Source organism: Strix uralensis, chromosome 3 (genome assembly GCF_047716275.1).
Source record: "Strix uralensis isolate ZFMK-TIS-50842 chromosome 3, bStrUra1, whole genome shotgun sequence".
NCBI classification, from domain to species: Eukaryota; Metazoa; Chordata; class Aves; order Strigiformes; family Strigidae; genus Strix; species Strix uralensis.
This window is the reverse complement of record NC_133974.1, coordinates 115891097-115916465: the sequence shown is the minus strand read 5'-3', so window position 1 is coordinate 115916465 and position 25369 is coordinate 115891097. Positions and strand designations below refer to the sequence as shown.

Genomic DNA, 25369 nt, shown 5'->3' with positions numbered 1-25369 from the left:
ATTAAATGATGGCTGGGCTCCCTCTGCGTTCTTTCAACATGTGCATGTATCCACAGGCAAACTATCCCATTGTTGTAAAGCTTTCCTCAATGTTGTAGTCACATGTGCTGTGGTTTGGACTTGTTTACATCGTAGCTGTGTGAAGATTCATCACAGAACAAAACAAGTCCAACAGAGCTTCCTGGGTGTGTTCACACTGCTTCGAAATTCAGCCAGAGTGTGGATGGCTCAGTACTGAATGAACGACAACATGCTCTCATCTGTAGTTTAGTTTTGGAAAAATAGATACACAACTGGATAGCAATAAATTCAGTCAAGGCAGGTCTTGTCTTTGTCACTTTTGAGCATCTTTCTCAGAGAGGAAAAGAGTCATGTGCTTTGAGAGAAGAGCGCTGTGGTGATTCTGTACAGCCGTTGCCCACTTCAGTTTTGGCCTCAACGGTCCAGGCAAGGAAAAACTCATGGTGGTAGATGGTGGTAAGTCAGGATCTCATTGGAACAGGCAAGTCAGTGACAGAGAGCAACAGGGACATATGATTTATGTAACCAAGGTGTTATCCAGACCTCAAAATAGCATCTCAGCATCTGCAAATAAAAGGTGAATTGGTGATGAAGTTCAGGTGGCTGCTGGTTGGTCTCAGCATACTGGGCCATGATGGAGCAGGAGGGAACAGCATCTTTTTGTCCGCCCCCTTTATCCTAGGAAAAGTACTGTTTGCTAAGTAATCATATCTTCGTGGGAAAGCCCAAGTAAGGATTCCCCCCACCCAGGAAATCTCTCTGTTTAGCACCTACTCTATTTCTGCACGCTCTCACTCAGCCACCTAGGAACATGGGCTAGATGGCTGTGTCTGGTTCAACTCCTTGCAGACAGGAGCTGGCCCTGGATGCATGAGAGATACTATGCAGCTTATACTGGTAACTCTGCCTCACCGCAGCTGGCTCTGCACAGAGGAGGCTTGTACATCTATGGGGACATGGCAGACCTGGTCTGAAGGTGACTGTACATCTAGAGATGGCCAAGAATCACCTGCAGTTACTGGGTACCCCAAAAGAATTGGACACATACCTGTTGTAGGCTTTTTTTCCTCTGGAAGTGACAGTTATCCAGGCTGGAGTGCTCCCTCTTCTCACACACGGTGCGTCCAATTTCCACATGGAGCATGTATTTTAGCCCTCTGACAATCTAGAGAAAGTAGTTTCCTCCTTTAAAGTAAGGGCAGGGGAAAGGGATGCTAAAATTTTGGCTAGGAATCAAGTGCTACATCTGTGAATTGTGTGTGGTGTTACAGATTGAAGTGTTTAGTGTTGAATTTATGTGGGGGGTGGGCAGAGCCCTCCTATGGACCAGTTGAATGGGATAGAGGGACATGTACTGTTTATCTTTAGGCATGCATAGCAGTTGTGAGGAGGATCAGGACTCCTGTGTCTTGGATGCTCTGTAGGAGGGTCAATTGGTAAATGTTTTGGAGGACCACCAGAAGTCTGGGCTCTTCTTACCTGTACCATGGCTTTGTTTATTTGTGATTCCTTAAACAGAAAGAGGTCATTGGAGCTGTTGTTGTATCTGTAAACCCCGAAGCGAGCTGCCTTGCGAACACCAGGGTTGTCAGTGTTCATCGGGACAGGGGAGCCGGGTTTCATGGTTGAATGAGGTGGTGATACATACGTAGCTGAAACAACACAAAACATGAGTGCAAAACACATCAGGTGCCTGAAACAGTGGGAGCTTCAGCCCTCTGAACCAATGCTAAACCTTCTTACTTGTCCAATGCACTTGTGCTTCAGAAGGGCTCTGCATCCCTTACAAAGTAATTTTCCTTTGTATGTTTGAAATGGTGAAACAATCCTGTGGAATGAAGTGACACAAAAAGATGCTACTAGAAGTGGTAGCACAGCTCAAACTGAGGGAAAACCAGGGTATCATGAATATTACTTAGAATATCTCTGGTACGACTCCCAGCTCACAGAAGGCCCAACTTTGAATCCAGTTATAAAGCTAGATCATGTTGCCCAGAGCACAGTATAATTTTGATAACATACCAAAGACTGGCTGGCAGAGTCCTGCTGCTCTTAGTTGCATGACAAGTTTAACTTGAAGACATAAGTCTTTCCCACTCCCCCCCTTAATCCTTTGGTATCTTGAGGTTTTTATTTTAGGAGGATTTAGGTGGTGATAAAGGTGCGTGAAAGATACCCTTGTTCTACATGCTGACAAGGAGAGGGTGTCCCTGTTCTCCAGCTGGGTGGGGAAGGGCCTGGGGCAGAACTTGGACTAGCTCCCCACTGGCCTGCAGAATGGGCTGCTTTGGGTGCTGAAGTGCTGTTGCCCTGACCCAAATGCCAAGGACCATCTTATCACAGCCATGAAGTGGAGGAGCAAGGTGTGTAGGAAATGGAGACTGGGGGGGAGGAACCCATGAGCTTTCAGGTTTGAGCACTTCTTTCCACACAGTCCTTATTACTGTATATTCTTATTTGGTTGTGTAGCTAATTTCCCCATGCCCTGCTTGTTTTTTTCAATAATTTAAAAGAACCTTGAAGCTCACAGTTGATGTAATTATTTCCTCCCCTTTAACATTTGCCTTCCTCTCCCTTTTCTCACTTCTGAAATACAAACAAGGGGAAAAAAATCCTCAACCTGCACAAGCTGCCATGCAGCCACTGCTGATGCCAAGACATGCCAGTGCAGGAGATGGCCCCTGGAGTTCACGCTGTGTCTGTGTAGGCAGTGACTGTGCATGTGCACAAAAATGAGCACACAGGCCTTGTACTAAATTTGCTGTGAAAGTCAAGCTTTTTAGCACCTCTAGCTTTTTTTCACAGCTAGATCTCTCACTAACAGCCAAGCACAGAGCATAGACTGTGTGTTTAAGCCAGTTCGTACTGAGAAACCTGAGTAGAAGAGAGAGGGGCAGCCTGATGATCTGGAGTCTATTTAAAAAAACGCCACCAACATTACATGCCATCTTCAGCATAGGAGGCTGCAAAAATTCAGCTTTCAGGTTGCTTATGTATGTCCTAGTTACCCTCACATTCTCCCCTGCAGGTGGTAATTGCTGCACCCCCTTGTAACACTGCTCAGGGATTAAAGTGTTGACCTGCAAGGGAGAGACTCAGTTCCACATCCCTCTTCAATACAAGGATGTCCAAATTCACATCTCTTCCTGGCTGATACCCCAGTTACCTTAATGACCCTCATGTTTTCTTGCCAGTGGGAGCTGAGAGGCCTGGGCCATGTGTCTGAAAGGAGTGAATGTTCTGCCACTGGCAGAACATTTCTGGTGTGGAGGTGACAAGTGTTCCTGTCCCATGTCTCTGATATATGTTGGGACTGGGTGTGCAGCCAGTGTGTTTTCACCCAACAGCCCAGAATCTACTTGTAGGTCCCGAGACTATTCTCTGTGGGATGGTATTTTCCCACTGCAGTGACAGTGGGATTCAAGAGTCACAGAAACTCATGACCATGCAGCCTAGGTCTGAAGGTATTTCTCAGGCAGCACATCTTATGCAGTGCTCAGCTTACGGGTAAGACTTTACAAAGCATGTTTGTCCTCTTGCCCTGAACAGGGACTCTGCCTGGGGATTAGAGTGGATCTGGTGGGACTCACAGGTGATTCAAGAGGACCATGCAGGACCTGCCTGAAGTCAGAAAGGAAGCTTGGAGCAGAGCAGGGCCTTGGTCTGGTCCTTGCCCATAAGGCCAGCTGTCCTCTTCTTCAGGTATGCCATGCTTTTTTCCTGAGCCATCAATACCACCCCAGTAGCTTATAGGAACCAGCTTTTTCCTGAGCTCACCTGAAAACTGAGACAGGCTGCCAGGCTCAGAGCAGGCCAGTGGCTTGAGCTCTTCTGGCTGGTCTCCAGGACATTGATTGAATCTATGCTTTTACGCCTGTTGGAAAGTCATGTGGCAGTGCGGGGGGTGTTAACAGCAGATACTGTCTCTTGTAGTAGGAGGAGATAGCTGCAGGATTTTTCAATCTTAGTACAAGGTCCCTTTGTGGCTTAATAGCCCACAACACCTCTTGAGTCATGCTGACGTCTTTTTAGGCATGGGGTGGCAGGGTGAGTGAGGCTGGCTGAAGTCACACTGTGTGTCTGGGAAGCAAACTATGAAATGTGTTACTCGAAGCAAGAGTCAGAGTCCAAAGTGCCCTTGTTCCTGATTCCAGTGCCTGGTAGATTCAGCAGTGTCACACGTGGCAAAGCCTCTGACATGCAGCACCTGGAGAGGTGAGCTCACAGCCTGGATCATATGTTGTAGACAGGTAGCAGGCTGGTAATACCCCAGGTGTTGTAGGCAGGTGGTAGGCTAGTATATTGTTGCCCCAGCTTTCACCAAGGGGTACTGGGTATTTCATCTCCTTCACCCATTGCAACTTGGTATTGAGAATGACTTGTACCAGAGCAAAGTGGTATAAAATCTACTGAGCCCTTATGGTAAAACTTAACTCCCCTGTTTTCCTCTGGTGATCCAGATTCTTCAAGGCTAGGATTTGTTTTTCTTTACGTGCTTTGATTCTCATTCAAGGTGGTCACTGCATGGTGCACACACTGGTCTGAAATCACTTTTTGCTGTTTGGAATAGTTTGCACCACTGTATTTCAAAACTAAGAACCTCCCCGGTGTCAGGCACCTGATTGTCTTCACTGCAGCCTTTCCTGACAGCTTGACCCTTGAGGGCCATTACCTTAAAAAGTTGAATGTGTGTAAGGCAATGGCTCCATTCCACGAGCAAAGCAGAATGGCCCAGAGGGTCAGATAACAGTGCAGGGCTCTAGGCAAACCAGTATTGGTGAAACACTTGTCATCCAGGCCTGGGTGGGAGCAGAGGCACTGCATGACTTGGCCAGGCACCTACAATACTCAGAGGCCCAGAGGATGTGATCTCATGACCTGGTAAAACAGCTCTTACTGCTCTACAGGGCGATGCCTAGAGCCAGAGCAGTTGTATTTGAGACCTGATCTTTGCTTCTGGGTTTGGAAGTGTGAAGAGAGAAGGGAAAAATCTGGCCCTCCTTCTGTTGGATGGTAGTAGGGTAGACTCTTTTCTTGCTCTAACCACCTGTTGTTAAGCAAGAGAGATGTTTTTCCTGTTCTTGCAGAGATGAGTTGAATGTTGTATTAAGAGGGTCTCTTGTGCTTTCCTTACTGAGGAATAGTTTGGGGGGCCTGTTCCTGCAGTATGAGAGCAATCCCGTGGATGCCCTCTCCCAGCCTGCAGTGAAGCAAGCAGGCAGATTGTAACAGGTTGCTTTTTTATCATGAAGCGCTTTCAAAACTTTTTCTCCATTACTAGGAGCAAGGCTAGGCTTTATCTCTACATTTAAGATGCAGCAGAGTTCCTGCATGCCTCTGCAACCCCCAAAGGAAACCACAGCTGAAACAAAAAGCTACTGGCTAACCGAACACCATCCCTGAGTGCGTTAGTACTTTCTGTATATGGGAGCCAAAGTAAAACTGAAGTAGAACTAAAACCTTCAGAGAGAAAACATTCCTGTCTGCAGCTCCCATTCTAAAGATTTAAGGCCAGCTACAGTCAAGAGAGTTTCCTTGCTCAGCAAAGAAAGAAACGATATGGAGTAATGTTTCATTAAAGCCAGCTAATCAGCACTCAAGTGCCCATCTGTACTTAGCAGTCAAATTGTTACCCACAGTCTTTAGATTTAATAATCAAGGTCATGCAGAGTTTAAACACTGACAAATAAGTTAAAACCGTAAGTTGACTTTAAAATCCTTAGATGATGTCCCTGGATGACATGGTTTGCTATAAGGGGGAAAAGTCTTTTAAAACAGCTGGATTTTCAGCTGCAGTCTGAAACCTGTAGTGCTGAGCCAGCATGGGCAGCAGCTGGAGAAGGGCTGTTACTTACCAGTGCATTAGAAAGCAGCAAAAGAAAAACAGAAATTATTTTCCACTCTTACCACCTGAAGTCCCAGTGAAGCTCCAGAGCGCTAAACAGCAAAGTGCGACGAAGCTGCAGGCAAAGTTCACTGCCATCTCCACCACTTCAGAAGAGGAGCCCGCCAGCGAGAAGAGTGACTGCTCTACTTCCTGCAGGGGAAGATGTGCCTCTTTTGAGTGCTCTTATTGGCTGGGAAGAAAGAAAAAAAAATCACCCTAAACCCCCCTGAATCATCACAACTCTGACGCAGACTTTGTCTCCTGCTGATGACCACGTACCTTGAAGCCCAGTCACAAAGCTCTGGCTTGGTGATAGCAGCACCAGTCCTGCATCAGACGAGGACCTTTGTTTCGTGATCCTCAGGGGATGTGCAGAAGCATGGGCAGATATGTGTGATGTAACACTGGGAAGTGGTGTGGGGGTGAGGAGAGTAACAGTCATGTGCTTTAAGATTGGTGGGGAAATTTAATCCCTAAGAAATGAGTGGTGAGCCCTGGGGATGTTGTTCTTGACTTGTATGGGTGCCTGTGTGGGGAGAAGCCTGACAGAGAAGATGGGCCCAGTGTCTTGCTTCCCCTGATGTGGAGATCTGGGGTTTGGGTGAGGGAGACAAGGAAGTTTTAGGGGTACCTACTTGAGGGGGCTCTGTGGAGCAGAGCCAGTAGGAAGAGGATTTTGGTTTCAGTGGCAGAGAACACTGTGCCCCACATTTACAAAAGGTGTTTTGACAACAGGAAGGGGCTGTGTTAGGCTCAGAGGAGGTGAGGTTTTCTTTAGGTGCTCTCCAGAGAGCAAGAGAAACATGGGAGGGGGTAGTTTGGCTCTCTGTGGCTTGCAGAGCTTTCCAGCTCTGGGATTGGATTCCCTAGAGTCAATACTCTGTTTCCAGAGAGGTCATCTCCAAGCAGTGTTGGCCCACGCTGAGGAGCTTGTAAGTTTGGGAAAAGGTCTTGGTTGCCAGACCTTGTGATGCACCTGAAATAACCAGCTGCCAGATTCAGGAGACTGGGAGATGAATCGATGTATCACTGAAGGGCTGAGGGTGGTGGACCTCAGCCTGTGTATGTGCATTTGTTTCAGGTGAGCAGGAAGGTGATGGTTGCCTTTCACTTGCCCCAGCAATGAACTGTGCTCCTTTCTGAGCAAAGCCATCTTACTGCATGAAGGAAAATCCTAATGCAGGGCAGTGTGAGTGGCACGTCAGAAGCTGGAGAAAAATATTCTTTGTGTTTCCTTGCAGGAAGGGATTAGGTAAACCCTCTGTTGAAACATCCCACCAAGAAGGAATGGGGCAAGCACGGTGAGTCACATTTACCATCAGTTCTACTTGCACAGAGCTCCTGATTCAGTCTCCAAAGCCTGTGGAAAACATTGAGAGAGAATGAGAGGGACTATATTGGGGTTCTTTTGCCCCCTCCCCCCCCCCTTTTTTTTTGAGCTCCCACAGTGATCTGTCCTTCAACTGTGGCACAGGTAGGGATGGAATCAGGTATCTTCAGCCCCTGCTTTCTTCTCAAGACCTGTGCTCTACCGTTCCTACCTCACTGAGAGACTCTGGGGGTGTGTCTTTGTAAGCCTATAGTCGAGTCCTCCGACATGCAAGAAGGGGGTGGTGGGGACCCTCGTCACCAGATCACCACACATCTCCTGTGTGCTGAAAAAGCGTGTTTGTCACCCTGCCACATGATGCACCAGAAGGGGGTTCAGGCTTCCTGCAGGACCTCCATCTCTTCTCTCTTTGCTTCCTGGTGAGCTCACAGCCTTCTGATTTGAGTTGAAAGGGGGCCAGGATGAGGGATTTGGGGGGATCTTTCTAGACCGTAGATTCTTTCCTGGCTTAAAACAAGTGCCTTGGGACACCACTAGCAGCCCTTTGACAGGGTTTGGTGTGAGTGGGGGCGATGACTGAGGAAGGCAGAGCGTGATGAGGTGCAGGGAGCCGGGTGGGAGGAGGGCTGTGGGTGCCGGCGTTGCAAGGCCACCTTACTTAGCTGTTGGCACTAGAGGGCACCAGAAGGTAAGTCACCGTGCCGGAGCCCAGGCTTGCCTGGTCCAGGCAGCTTCCGCATCCCGAGCAGCCGCTGCTGTGTTACCTCTGACTGCGGGCCGGGGAGATTGGGGTGCCCCTTCCTCTGTATGGAAGCCAAAGGCAAGTGCAAACCTCACGCAGAGCAGAGTTGTCCCCAGCGGAGTGGGGACGGACCCCACGGGCAGTAGCCCTGTTTCAGCCTCATCTAAAACTATCAATGCCCTGGGCTTTCTTCTTGCCTAGGAGGTTGCCTGTGGCTTTGAGGGAGCAGCTCTTGGGTGCCCGAGGGCTGGTGCCCCAGGTCAGAGGGGAGCGTGCTCTGGGTGTCGGGGCACGCGCGCTCCTGGTCTGATGCAAACCTGGCTTGTGCTCCCTTCTGCTGTCCTGCTGCGGTGGCATCTGTGCTGCCACAGACTTGGTCCTGGGGAGCTCAGGACCTGCTCTAGGACCTGCTCTTTCCTGAAGAGCACTGTTCTGCTGTTAACAGGATTTATAAAGCCAGACAGTGACTTAGAGCAAGCAGCGTGTATCTGCAGAGGGCATGTTTATTCCTGTGCCCCTTTCTTTCCATTAAATTGCTCATTTACAGCTCTTCTAAATCAACTTTTCCTTTTTCTAATGAACCTTTTATGATTCTGTTGAGGAAGTTTCTCCAGTTCCTTTCTCCTAGGAAGTGACAGAGTGCTCACTAATGAGCAGTAGTGCTGGGTACTATTACATAAAATAACCCCAACAACACAACACCAAAAAACTCCCTCCCCCCAATAACTGGCAAACAATAGCAAACTCTTTCAAGCCCGCATATGCAGATACTTGTTATTTTTCTTTGGGAATTTTTGTGCTGTGGAGGAACCTGTGATTGGAGTCTGGGACTGTTGTCCTTTTGCCATGTCTCATTCTAACCAGGTGCCATCTCCCAGGACACTACTCTGTGCCACAAATCCACCTCCAGGAGGAGTGGAGCAGCATGATGTGATGTCTGACATCCAACCCCAGAAAATGAGTCAGATTGTCTTCTTCCTGAAGCTCCCTCAGGGTCACTGATGGGAATTTCACCCACTTTCCCTGGAACGCATGTGTAGACCACCTCCTCCACATCAGCACAGGGCATGCGGGGCACTCCACGGGGTAGTTTCCACTTTCTAAATTTCACACTATGTGGCTGGTGCTGCGTGAACAGAAATCCTGAACAGCAAATATCTAGCCCTGACCCAGTCTAAATCAAACTTGTGATCTTTCTCCATTAAGCTGGGTTAAATAGATCTTACAAGACTTGCACACGTGAAGAACCCTCATGTTTGTTTTTCTGTGAGTAGGGGATGTTTATGGCAAGTTGTGGGATACCAAGTCTGCTCTCTTTTCTGCAAGAGAGTTTGCAGAGTGTGTTCATTCTCTCACTGTTGGGCTGGGTTACTAGAGGCTTTGGAAACAGTGGGGACTTTTTTGATTAAAATTAAAAGTTAAAAAAAACACCACCAACTTTTATTATCCATAAATCAAAGGTAATTGTATCCTCCTTTTCTATTGAAGAAGCAAAACCCACTGTACCTGAAATTTGATTTTTGTGACATTTGGTGCACGAGGTGGACTTCTTCAGCATCACTTTTTGCTTCTATCATTCAAAGCAGACCTTTGGCCATACAGCACAATCCAGCACAACCCAGCAGTTGCCACCATGCCTTCCTGGAATAATGCCAGTGGGGTCTGCAAGGGGTCATGTGGGAATTAGACTCCTGTAAACGCAATCAGCATCTAGCCCTGTACCCACAATATTTCATTTTCAGTTCTGACTCCCTTTTTACACTTCATGGAGCAATGGGGGACTGTAAGAAAAATTCATCTCTTTAACTTTTGCAGGGACTTGGAGGATGACTGGAGTGTGTTTGAATTATGCTTTCAAAAGTTTTAATTAAGACACATTTACCAGTGTCAATAGTTGTGGGTTTTTTTCTTCCTTTAATCTTTTTTACATTTTTCAGGCCTTTATCTGATCCCCAGGGCAGCTAATTTAGTTAGTTTTGCTTTAATGAAGGATCTGAGCAAGAGGATGCTGTTTTGGCTCTCAGCTGGATTAGGAAAATCACCACATTTCAGCTTTTGGTAGACTAGTACATGGGAAAATATGTGTTCCTTTGGCAGAGTGGCAACAGCTGACTTCAAGCCTTAAAGGTGAAAGAGGCAGGCGTGATGTCTTCTTCCACATGGGAGACTTGCACTTTGCAGATGCTGAAGGTAGTGCAGGTGCATTGAGGTGCAGAGAAAGGACATTCCAAGGAAGAAGGACCAGGATAAAGAATTCATGTGAGGACTCAGCTGTTCCTCAGCCTTCCTATAGTAGGAAAACTTCACCAGCCCATCTTTTGTAAGTGGAAAATCATGCAGCTCATATAGCAGTGGCTTTATAGTACAGAGTCACCTGGACAAGTCAGAGGATACTGATACACTTCTGAGCAGGCACGTGGCTGAACAAGTCTGATGAGGTATAAGGAAAGGAGGAAAATGGTTCAGAGCACATGTCCCTGTGTAGGATTAAGTCAGCAGTGGTGGCCACAGTCAGGATTATGGGTCCGTGTACTTGGTAGCAATAGGATGTAGAGGAGAAATTGGGGTTTGACACTGGTGGGTTGACCTCAACTGGGAAATCTGTCTCCTCATGCTCGTCTGTTCTGCCAGGTGCTCTGTAGCTCACTAACGCACCACCTGTGACTCCCCTGCAGAAGTAGCTATGATGTTTCAAAGGGATCAAGGCTTGTGCAGTTCCATCTGTTTTTCTATCAGCAATCACTTCTGAACTGATGAATTTCAATCAAATATGAAAGTGGGGTGGAAGACTTGAGGATAATTTGGTCACCATACATTTCTAGAGAAGAGGAGACCCAAACTAATGGCTGGGCTGAGGCAGGGGTGGGGAGCACAACTGTGGCATTACTTAGTCTGCCAGTGACACTGTCAGATGGTGTGCAGAGATTGCCTATATATCGTACTGTGGGGTATTTGTAAGGGACAGGTGTATGTAAAGACCCCTCCATATTTTACCTTGGGTCTGTTTTATTAATTTTGAGATGAACAAACCTCCCATCTCCCTCTCCATCTGAATATTTGAAGTAGTCCACTTCCAAGGCAAACCTGCTCCTCCCTATAAGTGCTGCAATGAGAAAGGAGACACACATTTTGCTAAGATCCTGGTGCTGTTCCCACTGCAGCATCTGAGGTTTGCTAATTGAATTTAAAATCAGCTAGAGCCTGATTACCTCAGTAAGAACAAATCCTACGTTTCTAACAGGAACATGATATACAGATGCCCAGAGCAAAGGTTCCCTTTCGCCCTGAACCTTCTCTTGGAGCACAGCCCAGAGGAGAGGATTATGTTCTCCTAAACTACGCTGAAAGTATTTCAAATCACCTTGTTCTCAATCCCATTTGAGGACCACATTTTTGCTGGGAACTACTGATCAGAAGAGGTTGGTGACCCTGCAGATGTTCCCTGCCTCAGTTTCCCCACTGACTCTTTCTATATTTTTCTTGTTTTGCTAATGACCATCTCTTGTCAGGACTCAGTACAGCACCTGGCACCAGACAGATCCTACTTTGTGATAGAGCCTCCTGGCAAATTCATAACCTAAGATGAGTAATGATGAAGTGCTGCCAGTTTAGCTCTTGCCCCTGTGGCACCTTGGTTTCTGAAACGACAGTTCACAGTGGCTTCTGGCTCCACTCTGTTACACTCCCCCCCCCCCGCATGGTGCTCAAGCCCCTGCAAACCTCTTAGCAAATGAATTAAGGCTTAAGAGGTGACTGAGAGAGGCACTGCCTCAGCCAGCCAGTTTGAAGGGGGGGGTTTGAAGGAGGCCAACCTAGTTAAATAGATCTTATCACTTTGGAAAGTGCCTGGGCAGAGCCATAGCCTTAGGCAGACACTTAATGTTGTTAATTGCTTGTGTTTCAGTAGTGCTGGAGGCTCTGATGTGGACTAGGGTCTATTGTGCTAGGGGTCCATCGAAAACACACACCAAATGAACTTGTGTATTCGTTCTGTTAGACATCAGCTACCACAGTGGATAATTAAAAGTGGTTAGAAAGTATCTATCTAGTTCACTGATGTGAACAGTCGCAGCTGCTAATTACAGCTGCTTTTTGTCCCCTCACATCACCCTGGAGGAAGCAGGCCACTGTTCTTCTGCAAAAAGGGAAGGGATTGTCTCAGCAGCCGAGTGAGGAGGTTGTGTGATGATATACGAGCTCAACAGGGGTGGGTAAATGCTGGAAAAAAGAGGAAACACGGTCTGCTTGGATTTTGCATCCAGGTGCACGGGAACAAGCACAAATGCAGGTTCATTGTGTCCTGCCCCTAAACCTGTGTTAAGGCAGTGGCTGAGAGAGGCTCTGAAAGCCCCTTCTTGTCCTCTAAGGACATGGTGCAAGAGTGGCTTCAGATAATTTGGTGTTTCTCTTCCTAGGTGTCTTGCAAATGAATCCATTGTGTCGTCACCCAACCTGCACTGGACCTGTGGAAACGATGCAGCATGTTTTGGGACTCAGGACTGGTTGGTCCTTTGTCCAGGCCCCTGCTGGGTTCCCCACTCTGCACTCACTTTTCATTTGCTGGCATCCTTACTGCTCACCCTCATATATTCTCTCCAGACAGGGCAGATGTTTTTGGTAAGAGAACAGCAAATTTTGCGCTCTGGTTTAAGAACAGGGTGTTGGGAAGTGATGTTGAAAGGCAGAGTCTCTGTGCTCTGTATATGTCCCACTCAAAAACATGATTGGCAGGAACGATTGCTCTTAGAGCAGAGGGATTCACCAAAGACAGCATGTGCTGCACTCACTCTGCATCTTGTTAAATAAGATAATCACTTCTCTTTTGTGGGGAAAATTGACTGACCTTGTGGCTCTGGATGCACTGAATGCATTTGCCATGGTGTCCTGTGGGCAAGGATGTGGGGAATCTGCAGAGTCAGAGCTGCTAGAAAGCCGTTCAGGTGGCCAAAGTAGGGGTCACAGTGAGAGGCTGTCTCAGACTGGCAGCCACCAAGGTTTGCTTTTCAGACTAACACTATGTTTTCTATATTCAGGCTCAATCTTGGAGTGAGGCACATTGGTGCTGCAATATACGCCTGTGTCTGCAATGCAGGGCGTGCTGCAGGTCTCCCAGTATGAAGGGAGACAATTCTGCGCTCTCTAGCTGTGCTTAAAAATCTCGTTCGCAACTCCATGGAGCTTCTCCATCTGGCAGGTACCCAGGTACTCAGCACTGCTGAGACTTGGATCTGACAGCCCCAGTCTGCCTCTGCTGTGCTATTGTTCCCTTTTACCACTGCTGCCAGCTCTTACCTGGTGCTTCAGATCCGTGAGGAGCAACCATAAGCTGATTCGAGGGAGGGCTGAGCTATGATTTCATATTCAGGTGGCAACACTAACACGTGCAAAATGCTCCCTGGGCTATGAGGATGGTGTCAGAGGTGTTCTCCCACAGAAAGCAGAAAATTCTTGTGTCCTGAATCTAATTTAAACCAAGCAGAGCAGTGTCCATTACATCAATACCCTAGGCAAAGGGATGGCTTTGCGCTACCCCTCTCCAGTGAGAGGTACATGTGGGTGCCTAGGCTCAGGGCAGCAAATTAAGTCCCCCTCCCTTCCCAGCTGCTCTGCATATCCCTGCAGTTCAGGCAGAGGCCAAAAAGCCACACAAGTGTTATCTACTGAAATTCATCACTGAAAAATATGGTTAAGCCAGTTCTATAGCAAGGAAAGTGAAGAATCAATTAGGGCTTAATTATCTTCCACGAATGCAACAAGAGCCCTTTCACAGCAGTTCTCATCCCAGCCCTTCCACTCCCCCTGAAAGGTAGCACATGGCATTTTCCTGCATTCAGCTTTTTTTCCTTTAACAGCAGATAATCAGCTTAATAGAGAAAAGATTGTCCTTACAACACAACAAAGCCATAATGGAGAGAAATCTGCCTCAGAGAAAAAAAAAGAAAAAAAAAAAGTGTGGCTCACTTATATAGCAAAGCTGTTGGTTTTGCACTCATGGTGTTTGGAGAGTCTGGGGCGGGGTGTGAATCAACATTCACATCTTTCCCTGGGAAAGAACACTGGGGGGCTGCTGATACAGCCTCTGTCCTCACTGCCTATAGGAGTGGAAGAAGGAGAAGAGTTTGAGGAAGTTTTTGGTCATTGGCACTAAGCTAAAGCTTCAAGGCCCTTGACTGCATACAAAAGGGAGTTCTCAAAAACAGCTCCACCTGGAATGACAGTTATGAACAGCCCCTGCTTTGTTAGTGCCTGTGAAGGAAGCCAGGTAGCTAACAAGGATGGAATAGCTGTGCTTAAGTTTTTATAAAAGAATCCAGAAATGACACTGCCTCCATGCTTCAGGGCACCATGTGAGCTGAGCAGTAGTGGTTGAGGAACAAGCAATGTGATGCTTGGATACCCCATCTCTGAGTCCTGTGGGATTTCTGCACTTTTCTTGGAAGGAGCAAGTTCTGCTCAGTCTTATAGACTGACAGAATTAACTTACCCATGCTGGATACATTGGTTGGGTATTTTCTGTAGAAAATGTTTTTTGCAAAGCCAAAATATATTCCTGTGAAATGAGCTCTTTCAGGTACCTTAGATAGTTTTTTTCTGTTTTACACAAGAAATATAAAATCAGAGAAAACCAGAGTGCTTTGGATTGTGCTGCTATTAAACAGGGCTGCCGCAGTGCGTCAAGGGAGCTGTGATAAGATATCCTGTGTGCAGGCTACTGGAGAAAGAGCAGCCTATGTGGGAAGGGGTAAAGCTGTGTACGAGCTCTGATCTCCCTCGGGGGCTGTCTCAGTTTCCCAGCACACCTAGTGGTACCTCATCGTGCAGTGTGTGCCCCGGGTGCAGCCAAGCTCCATCACTTCCTCCCAGGCCCACGACCGGAGCCCCTGTTTTGGCTCAAGGACATCTCTTCTGTACAAGACCAATGTGTTGGGAACCTGTGTGTTGGTGGTGGGGGTGTTGCCCTATGAGCTTTCAAATTGGCTTTGCTGGGCTGTGTCTGAGGGTGAAAGGTGCTAAAAAGTGAGGAGCCATCTCTGGCAATGGGAGCAGAGCTCCTTGAAGCTCACCCTTTCCAAACTCCAAAACAGCTGTGATCATCACAGCTTCCTATATCTTTCTTCTTTCTTCAGACTGCTGATCTTTCTGAGGTAGGGGGATGTTAGACTTAGAGAGTTTCAGCAGAGATCAGTGAGTGGCTTTCTCTGTCAAAAACAGCTTTTCCCCACAGAACATAATTCCTTTGTCACAAGCTGTCTGAGAAGACCCATCTCCAGGATGATTAATGCAATGAGGCAAAATGAAATTGAAACCCTGCGTAGTTTCTATGAGAGATGGAAAGAACTGGAGAATTTTAAGTGAATACTGAGGTGTTGTGGTTTGAACTCAGCCAGTAGCAAACCTCCATGTGGCCAGTTGTTTACTCCCGCCCCCCCCCCAGTGAAATAGGGGAGGGACAGAAGAAGAAATCTGTAGGTTAAACTAAAAAAAAAAATTGCTAGCAAAGCCAACAGTAATAATAGTAGTCCAAAAGGGGTAAAATGCAGTACTGGCTCACCGAGCAGTGACTGGTACAGAGCCCGTCCCCAGCAGTGATCTGACCACACCAGAGAACTCTGCCCAGCTGATCCAGAAACCCAACACAAAAACCACGTGTGAGAGAGCACACGCCTGACTATATGCTGAGCTTTGACATCACAAGACATGGAATGCTCCAATGATTGATTGGGATTGATTCAGCTGTGCTCCCTCTTAGCCCAAGGAAAGTTAACTCTATCCTGGCTGAAACCAGGACATGAGGTGTGAGAAAAATCCCCTGGACACCTGGGGAGGTTGCTCTTCTCCTCCCTGCTGCTGGGCAGCTCAGCATCTCCACCCCAGCATGCTAAAGAGACAGAGGAGACAGGGACAACAGCCATGGGATGCTTCCACCAGTCAGCACTTTCTCTGGGTGTTATGCTGGAGGTTTGGTCCCCGTCTCTTTCTCACCATGCTTGTGCCAGCAACGCTCAGCTGTCAGAGGGGATGGGTGGGCAGCAAATGGAACCTACACTGCTCAGAGGGAACTCAGGGTCAGGGTAATGTCATGGCTGTGGCTGCTGGCACCGAAGATATGTTGTGACTGGAGCATCAGCCAGGTTTGAGGCACCGAATGCGTGTTGTTTCTTGAGGCAGTCAGCACACACTTAGGTGAAAGGCTGAAGATCCCAAGAGAGGAAGGGTGTTGTCCATCATTAATACCCTGTGAAGTTGAGGGACAGCAGAGATGATAAGGGATCTGCCACTGGCAGGGCAGCAAGGTGCAGCTACCAATTTGTCCAGCAATACCTTGAAGGAAAAACCCCCAAACTTAGAGGTTTACAGAGTAAGTTTACGAGCATTGAGGAGGCTTAGGCAAGAGTAGCTTTGGCCTGTGGAAATATAAATGTCTTTTGCATAGGTACCCCCATCCTGCAGGATGCTTTGCCTAATGAGAGGCCTCATCAATTAACTTGAACACATGCTCTCTTGTCAAGGGCTGCTTACTTGTAGGAATACATCATTCAGAAAGCCAAGGAACCAAGACATTTTCATGAAAACTCGGGGAAGCAGTTGTGTCACTGAAGAGCTGGGAACATTTATCTTTTCTCCCTTGTGTGAATATATTTTTCTTTGTAGAACAGCAGGGTAAGAAGTAAAAGGTGGAGTAGAGCTGAACTCAGAGTCTGTAAGCTGCACTCCTGCTCTGAACGGGGCTGAGGGTCAAGGACCCTGTGTGCCCTGTGCTACCCTGTGGATAGGGGTCCCTCTTGGGGTTGTTAAAAGATGACACATGTTGAGATGACATGTTGAGCAGGCTAGACCCTTTTGGGATTCAGCCAGAAGCAAAGGAGTTCATTTCCCTCCCTCTGGACTTGGAGGCACAGAATGGGAATTGTTCACATAAGCATTCAGTGCTGAGCCGAATGTGAACCTCCTGTTGACACAAATGCAGTTTCCACCCTAGAGCTTACTTTAGATCTAATTAGCATCAAATGGTAAATCATCTCTAATAGCTTGGTGTGTCTGCCCGACTTCAGCTCTGGGATCACGCTGCTAAACTCTGCAGACCTGCAAGAAACCAGAGTCAGTAACTAGGAGGGCTTTCTCTTGATTTACAAGGCCTGTGACCTGTAAGTCAGCACCTATTTAATTCTATTTTACTGTCTGTGTTCTGCAGATTAGTTTAAATGGAAGAAGAAGCTGAGTACTGAAAATGAATTCATGAAGGGCTCTGGCATGTGTGTGTGAACCAGAAATCTTTTTGCTTTGTTTTGGATTTGTTTCATGTTGTTATGCAGAAAGTGCAGCCATTAATGAGCTTTTGTGAACTGAGCAGCCAGCTGTCAAACTACTGGGATGCCTTGTGTGTCAGTCCTATCACACACAAAACCCTGTCCAGAGGCCTGAGCTCTGTTGTTAGCAGCTGCTGACAGTGTGAACACATCTACAACTGCTGGTTGCCCTGACGTGGGATTAGGCTTGAAAACCTTCTCCCAAGCAACATCCAGGCAGTATATAGATACCTGTGTGACAACGTGTCAGGGATATGACTTGGGCTGGGGGATGGCAGTAAACCCTATCCCTGACTCAGCACATCCTGAAGGGATGAAGCCAAGCCATCACCACTTGGGTTGGGAACACTGACAATGAGTCTGCCCTCCTGAGTCAGGGAGGGCAGAGCTGCAGGTTACTGTCACCAGCAAGGGCCAAGCAAGAAAAAAAGGGACCTACAGAGACTGGGCAAACAGTGGCTCCAGACAGGAACCTGGTGGGTGTGGGCTTTCTCTGGAATGGGGAAACCAGGCAGACACTGGGGCCGGCCTGACCCTGGAATCAGGTGAGCAATGCCCTGGCAAGCAGCAAGTGCTGCCCATGTGGTCTGACTGCTGGAAAACAGCCTGAGGAAAGCTAATTCTTCCCACTCTGCTGGGAAACCAAACCAGGGCCAGCTGTGTCTGAAAGCAATGCCTGCACCAGTGCTCTGAGCAAACAGGTTGAATGTTTTCCATGCCTGTGTCTCCTGCCTGCTCTTTCTTCCCTAAGAAAGTCAGAGCCAGGGGCTCTCCCCAGCTCCCCCTCTTTCCAAGTGCTCTGATCCTCCAGGGAGCAGGGGTGTGAACTGTTCTGCTTCAGCGGAGCAGGGGGAGCTGGGCAGAGCTCCCTGCACACAGGGAGTTTTGCACACAGAGGGTTGGATTGCACAGAGCCCAGCTGCAAGATAACCTCGAGAAAATCTGCATGAAGCTGGGAGTAAGAATGGGAGAGCATGCTGATTTAGAGAAGAAATTGGAGGTTGGATCCACAGAGCAGAGAGGATGTCACTGCAGGAGGAAGAACTGGAGCATATCTGGGGGCCTTCTGAGCTTGGTGTTTTTGGGAGGAGGCCAGCTCTCCTAAAAAAGCCTTGCTGGATTGCTGGAGAGCAGCGAGGGAAGGGCTGCAGAAATGCTGTCTGGTAAGCGTGTATGTCTGGCACTCTGCAATAAGGGCCTGAAAGGTTTGGTAGCTTGTAGCTTTGGCTTGTAGCTTGTCTATGGAAGGGGGAGCAGTGGAGCTGCATGCTGCCTATGTCTGCATGATTTGGCTGTTTGGCCTCACTGGGGGGCTTGGGGTATCTGCAGCCTCATCCCCTACCCCTCTGAGCTGCTCTGCCTAAGGCCAGATGTGATCTGGTGCTGCTGTAACCTGGGGTCAGACTGGGAAAAGAAGATGCGAGAAGGAGCCATGTGAGAAAGAACAGTGAGAAACCTCACTGACGTCTCTTCTCCTTGGGTGTAGACCTGCGTAAAGTCAGGTCCTTGACTCTGGTCCTTGCCTGAGCTGTGCTGTAGGTATGCCTGTGCCTGGCCCTTGCTGGTCTTCATGTTGCTTTGCTGATGTGGCTTCCCAGCATGACCGTTGCTCTGCCTCTTCATCACGGGCCTGTCTGGGGATCACTAGACTGTGGCACTACCTTGGATAATATCACTGGACTTGCTCTACTCTCTGTGTTCAGGCACTGTGGGACTGGTGAGCACATTGCCCTGTCTTGCTATTACCCTGGGGTCCCAGCTCCCCTTACCTCAGGGAACAGCCCCACTCTTGCTGCTTCCTGACACAGGCTGTGGGGACACCATGAAAGCACACGCAAGCAAGGCTCTAGTAATGCTTTCCATCCTCCTGACTGTGCAGCGTGTGGTCAGCAGGTCTTTCTGACAGTCTTTGGAAAGTCAGAGAGGTTGAATGTGTATAGAGTTAGTGCAGATAAGCCCACAGAGAACGAAATCTAGAGCCTGCAGTACCACTGCAGGTTGAATCAATGGGGCATGCTGTTCTAGCAAGCATTTTTCACTTGCTCTGTGTGTTGGTCCTTGTCTGTAAGAACATCCTGATCATGCTGCTGCAGACCCTGGCCTCAAACCCCACTTCAGCACAACATAATGGGGAGTACTGGGAACAGGGGAATATTTGAAACAGGGTCTCAAGCTGTCTAGGAAGAGCTAGAGGTATTTGGGTTTACAGAGATACCAAGGTAGGAAGGTGGCTTGAGGCACTCTTGGGGAGAGCAGCTTAAGCTGGTGTGTAGGTAGCCTAAGCCAAATACAGACTTTTCATTATGTACTTGGACAAGTTGACCTTCCAGTTCCAGAGCTCCACAGTCCTTGAAGAAGGCCTTTCTTCAAGGCTCAGTATACAAGACATCAGAGCAAAGGTCCCCAGCACAGGACCTTAGTGGCATTGTGGCTGGAGGAGCATGAATGCTCCCCCCAGATGTACACTTCACGTCCTGCCTGTGGGAGGGCAAGAGGCACAGTTCTGTCCTGAGGATTGGAGGGAAAATACTGGACTACCCAAGCACTGTTGCATCACCTTCAGCTGCATCCACACGGCAATACAGGCAGCCTTCATGGAAACCACAGTTCTCACCTGACTTCTGTATCAGCTGAACAGACCAGTGTTCACAATGCTTGTAAGTCTCTCTTTCTCTTAAAAAACCCAACCCAAACCAAAACCCCACACAACTCCAGGATCTCCCTGGGAAGGTGAACAGGGGACTTTCAGGCCATCCCACTGTGTTCCCATTGCAACAGTGGGAGATGTTCCCTTACAGATGATTCCTCTACAACTCCCAATAATCACGTAAGAATAGGTGCTTTTAGAGAAATAACAGGTTGATTACAAAGCACATTTTTTGTGGTTAATTGGTATTTCATGTGGCCTTTTTTACCCTAGTCTTTGTGTAATGGGAGCTAGATATTTTCCTGCAGCTAAAGGAGAACTATAGCAGCAGGAGGAGCAGGGCCAGGACTGGGACCCTGCTGTGTTGTAGTGCCTAAATAAGACTGCAAGCCTATTTACTATGTCAAAAACAAGTCTGATGAAATGACTGCCCAGGGACAGGAGGTTTTAGAGGGCTTCTTAATAGGAAAAGATGTAATACCCAGTGTCTGGAAATTGAAGTCAGCAAAAATCAACCTGGAAATACAGTGTAGATCTTTAAGAGTGAGAGTAATCAGCCATTGAGACTGATTGCTAAGGGATTGGGTTCTCCATCACTGTGGGTCTTTAAATTAAGGGTACATGTCTTTAACAACTTGCATGCACCATGGCAGGAGAATTTTGGGACATCGTGCAAGGGCATTAGATAACAAGGGGACCAAGCAGTCAGTCTCTGTGTGTGTATGGGTAGTGCTGCATCTCTTCAGTGATGTTCCTAGGACTGAGCCCACCTTGGGTTGGATATATCTGGAAGAGAAAGGACCAAGAAGGTGAGGAAGCTGAGCAGTGGGCATTTAACAAATCAACCGAAGACCTGCACATGAGGATCCCTCAAGGTCGCATCCCTGGATGAGCTGGGTGGGAGCAAGGGCAGAGGAAGCTGTCAGCAGAGTTAGCAGAGCAGTGTGGGTTGTCCAATTCCTCATCTGAACTCCACATTTCAGGAAAATAATTTTTGTTCTGGACAAAATTAAAACTTTTCTTGAACCTGCTGAGCAGTGATGTAAAGGCATCTCCTGCTCCCACCTGGGGGTCTGAACCAGAGTTGAAAGTCACCATTACCCGGCAAATGGGTTAAAATGTGGCTGTTGAATAGGGTGGGTGGACACAAGGTCAGTCAAAGGGGCAGATGTAAGATTACCTGTGCAACCTTTGTTTTCAGGCAGTTCTTAATTTTTCAAAGATACCTTCATACTGTGTGTCTTTTGTAAGCTATTGTGCTGCCACTGCTAACCAGGAAACCATTCTCATTTTAGAGAAATATTTACCTTGTATTTCCACAGTAGTCAGATGAGGCTTTCAGAAAGTACAAATTCAGAGATAACTTGTGGGAACTGTCATTTAAAATTTCCCAGCCTTTAGATGCTCTTTTTTTAAAAAAAAAATAAACTAATTATTTATACAGTATTTTATCAATGTTGTATTAAAAGAACCCATGAAGTGTTGAAAGCTGGCTTTATTAATCTGAAAATGGTTTGGGCTATTCTGTGTGGGAGCATACCACTGCTTGGTTCGCGTTGCGGATTACAGTACAGTGCCCACAGGCAGAAATGCAGTGATAAAGGTGCAAGAGCACTTTTACACCGGGACAGTTGATTTTTGCCTCCTGAAGTGGAAGGACCCATATACCCCTGGAAGTACTTTTGGGTTTGGTAACCTTGTCCACCCTTCACAGGCATCCCACATGAATTACACTCAACAGGCAAAGCAAAGAGCTTTGACTTGTGACAGAGCTTCGTAGCCAAAGCCTGGGTACATCAGTGAAAGAGCATGGGTAGATTTTGGATAGAGCCTGCTGGCTGTAGAGCATAAAGTTTAACAGAAGGCAGATCTCCAACAGGATCTTTCCTAGCCTGGTGTCCTCATTTCCTGCGTGGTTGTCTCTGATCTGTTTGCATTGTACTGCTTGCTGAATTGCTCTGGTATCTGTACATGAGCTCTGTATTTAGGGATGCTCTTCACTTATGGCTTCAGATTTCAGTTATTATTTGAGCTTGGCTAGTTCCTGGCTACATCATTAAAAAGAAAGAGAAGTTCTTTGCCCACCTCTTCTTCTCAAACTTTTGTATTGCTGCATTTTATGCTGCACACATTGAGAGAGTAATAAATTCAGTCGTTTTTGGTCTAAATGTAATTCCTTAGTAATTGCCATCTATTCATTTTTATTGGTAGTAATATCTTAGCTTTACGAATGCAAGATCTGGACTCTTCTGGCAGTGTCTTAAGAAAGGCTTGCTTAATAAAAGTAAGAATGCATTTGGGAAGGTTTAAATTAGATGGCTGCAGGGAACTCTTTTTCGCTGAACATGGCAGAATTCATTTCCCAATAAGGCCATGAGGGGCTGTAGGGAATGGAGAGCAGGATGAAACCCTTCTCTCTGTGAAGGTTTAGGACATCTCATCATCTGAATGATGCCTTGAAAAGCACAGCTGGAATGAGACTCAGATCCTGAAAGGCCAAGTGTAGTGGCTATTTCAGCCTTGTCAACAAGCAGTGGCTCCAACGCAATTTGTGACCTTCCCCTTCTCTTCTAATTCTGCGGCAGCCTTTGCGGAGTCACTAGCGCGCTCTTACTGCTGTACAGTTTCCTGATTCAAACTGAGGATGGCACTGGGAACACTGGCTATTACTGTAATTTTTCCATCCCTTCCGCAGTTTTCTTTCTCATCTTTTGATCTATCCACATTGAGAACAATATACTCCCAAAACTCACTCTAACCCACATGCACATGCAGCGCAGAGCATCTTTATGATAGCCGCATTGAGCAAACTTCAAGAGAAAATTTTAATCTCCATTTTCATCTCCATTTCACCATCAGATCATTAAAACGAGACAAGTAAAGCATCTCAGAATAAAAATGACAGACACAAAGGCAAGTCTTTAAATATTAGCAGCTTTAAAATTAATGTTTGATAAGATTCCGTGCTGACTTTTGATTACCGGTGCCTCTTACAAAGCTCAGCTACAAGATCTGAATTTTTTTATCGTGCATTCCCAGGAAGATAAAACACAGTTATTGCTAGTGCAGTTTGGCTTCTATACCCTTAACAAAAATGCCTGTTCCTTGGTTGCCATATGCTACCAAAAGGGATAAGATTTTAATTACCAGTCAATAAAGTCCCTTCCCATTTTTCATGGTAATAGACCTAAAAGAAGTTATTTTTACTCACTAGTTATATAGTGCCTCTTAAAATGTCAGTGGTTAGGTACATATTGGGGTCACTGAAATTCAGAGAGGTGTTTATTTGCAAATCACGTGCCCCCCCCATCTCTCTGTTCCCTGGAAGTGGTTTCTGCAGAGGGACACCCCGGATCCTGTGAGCCCCATGCGTTGAGTTGTCTGGGACTGTCACTTGCCCCACACCAAAGCCTGGGGACAGCACTAGCAATTTACCAGTGGGACTCTGTGTGAGTGTGTGTGTCTGTCCATGCACAGTATTCTATGCATGGTCTCTGCTGCTGACAGGAATGCTTCCTGTAGGGCCATTGCTTTTATTGCTGCCTCTGGCTGTGTCCAGGAAGCCATAAAATGTAGCAGAATGTGAGAAATAGTTTAAGTCCTATGCTGCTCATAAACATTTAACCCTGCTTTTCAAGAGGAGTACTTAATCAAGGGGAGTCTCTTCCAACTCACTTGGGCCATAAATGAGCCCTTTAGCAAGGGTAAAGTGGGGCACAGAGAATTGCTGCTGTTTCCACTGGCTGAGAAACTGTCTATAATGATTGTTCTTAGACAATGCCATCTCATTAGGATGGTGGGCCTAAAAAGACACTTAATTCCTGGAACAAAAGGGGACCACAACCCCAATGATGTCACTGATGCTAAAATGCTAAACCCAGACTTGTTGCAGTGCTTATTTGTAAAGCCTTGCCCTGAGCATCCTGCTATCACTAGTGGAGATAGGAGGGGTGCCCCCAGACTCAGGGCTTTCCTGTGGATTGTTCTTGAAATGTGCCTGCCTTTCTGCCCCTGGAGAGGTCATGGAAAAGGAAACCAGCTTCCTGACTCACGTCTTGAGCATCTCCAGCTTTCACATTGCCTTTGGAAGTCACGCTGGTGAGGTGAGGGTGACACCCTAAATTTTCATTTAGACATTCCTGGGGTAAACCAAGTGCTCGGATCCATGCTGACAACATCCCAGAGGGGTGTGAAAGAGGATGGACAGGAGGTGTTCAGACCGGAGCTGAGCATGGAGACACAGCTGCAAACACAGCAGCCTGTGTAGGTAGGGATGGGTCTCTGATCCTGCAGACCTTCAGCTCAGCAAGCAATTCTGGGTCATTGCTCGGCACTAATTAAACTTAACTGGAAAATTCCTGGGGGTGTTTCAGTTCACGTGGGTGCTGCTCTGTCGGGGCAGCCATGAAGGAGCATTGCTTTGTCAGAGCCTCGGGCCGTGCGTGACTGGGTGGACATCAGCATCAGGGGAGCAGAAATTGCTCCCATTAGCAGCTAAATGGTTCTGCATCTGCAGATGACAAATATGCCACTTCTGACAACAGAGGGCATGCTGACACAATTCTGGGAAGTTAAATACAGGCAGATTCAGTGCTGGGGGCACATATTGTTTCACAGAGAGGGGCAAATCCTGTTATCTTTACAAGTTACCTTCCAGGAGAAAGGTGGCTCGCATGAGCCTGTGCAGGGCTTTACTCTGCTTTCTGGGGGACTTTACTGCACCAGCGGACCCCAAGGTTTCATTTGGGCTGTAAGCAGGTCAGATGCTATCGGAGGTGCAGAAGCAGGTATTACACCGTGCCTGCAGCAAGCTGTGGGGAGAGGAAATGGCCGTGAATAAAAACATCAGCATCTGGCCCAGAGAGACTCCCTTGCAGCCAGCAGGCTGACAGTAGGGAAGTCCAGCGGGACAGCAGTGGTTAGTTTGACTCATTGATCGTGGCAGGCAGCTGATCTAAATTCAGCTGCGGAGCAAAGCCCTGGGCGAAGGAAGTGTGAGGGCCGTGAATGTTTGCTAGAAAAATAAACAGAGTTAAGAAGGTGCACGCTGTGTGCTGGGCTGTTGGCGTTGAGAGCGATTTGCTGGAACAGGGAGGGTGTACTGCCTCCGGGTCCTCAAACTGTGACACGAATGGTGGCAGCTGATCTGGGTCTTCTCCCTAAATGGTTCATCTTGCTGTGCAAGGAGGTCCAGATCCTGCAGTGGGCTCTGCACAGGGACAGCAGCTTGCCTATATGAGGCACTTTACAGGATCAGGACTCTATTCTGATTTTAATCGTATGCATGTATCTACTTTGATGATGTGTCTTTACATACTGCCTGGGCACAGGACACAGAAGGTCTCATCAGGGAAAGAGTTTCCTTAAGCCTGTCCTACATCAAAGCTACTGAACTTTTTTTTTTTTTTTCCCCCACTGGCCATGGGGTTTGTGT

At 47.4% G+C, this 25369-nt stretch overlaps 2 protein-coding genes across 3 annotated transcripts in view; one reads left to right on the top strand and one right to left on the bottom strand.

Annotated features, from left to right (window-relative positions):
* Positions 1-264: 264 nt before the first annotated feature.
* Positions 265-6024, bottom strand: LOC141941905 (cystatin-F-like). Of its 2 annotated transcripts, none has more exons than XM_074864884.1 (4): positions 5929-6024; positions 1501-1673; positions 1070-1186; positions 265-585 (listed from the first exon to the last, which is right to left on the bottom strand). In XM_074864884.1, the coding sequence occupies exons 1-4, from the start codon at positions 6002-6004 to the stop codon at positions 508-510; spliced, it is 444 nt and encodes a 147-aa protein (XP_074720985.1). In that variant the 5' UTR covers positions 6005-6024; the 3' UTR covers positions 265-507. The 2 variants fall into 2 exon arrangements, with proteins under 2 accessions (XP_074720985.1, XP_074720986.1); XM_074864885.1 differs by having other exon boundaries at positions 5932-6024.
* An 11913-nt stretch (positions 6025-17937) lies between these two features.
* LOC141941663 (uncharacterized) overlaps positions 17938-25369 on the top strand; it is a 70311-nt gene continuing 62879 nt past the window's right edge. The window contains exon 1 of the mRNA XM_074864633.1: positions 17938-18451. The gene's annotated coding sequence lies outside the window, so the exon portion shown is untranslated. The remainder of the gene's footprint in view (positions 18452-25369) is intronic.

Bases quoted from the DNA above. Each gene is read 5' to 3' on its own strand.
- LOC141941905 (XM_074864884.1), bottom strand. From the start codon at position 6,004: ATGGCAGTGAACTTTGCCTGCAGCTTCGTCGCACTTTGCTGTTTAGCG. The intron at 1,674-5,928 runs GTAAGAGTGGAA...GTGTTGTTTCAG, and splicing joins CTTCACTGGGACTTCAGGTG to CTACGTATGTATCACCACCT. The intron at 586-1,069 runs GTATGTGTCCAA...TTTTATTTGCAG, and splicing joins GGAAAAAAAGCCTACAACAG to ATGCTGAGATGCTATTTTGA.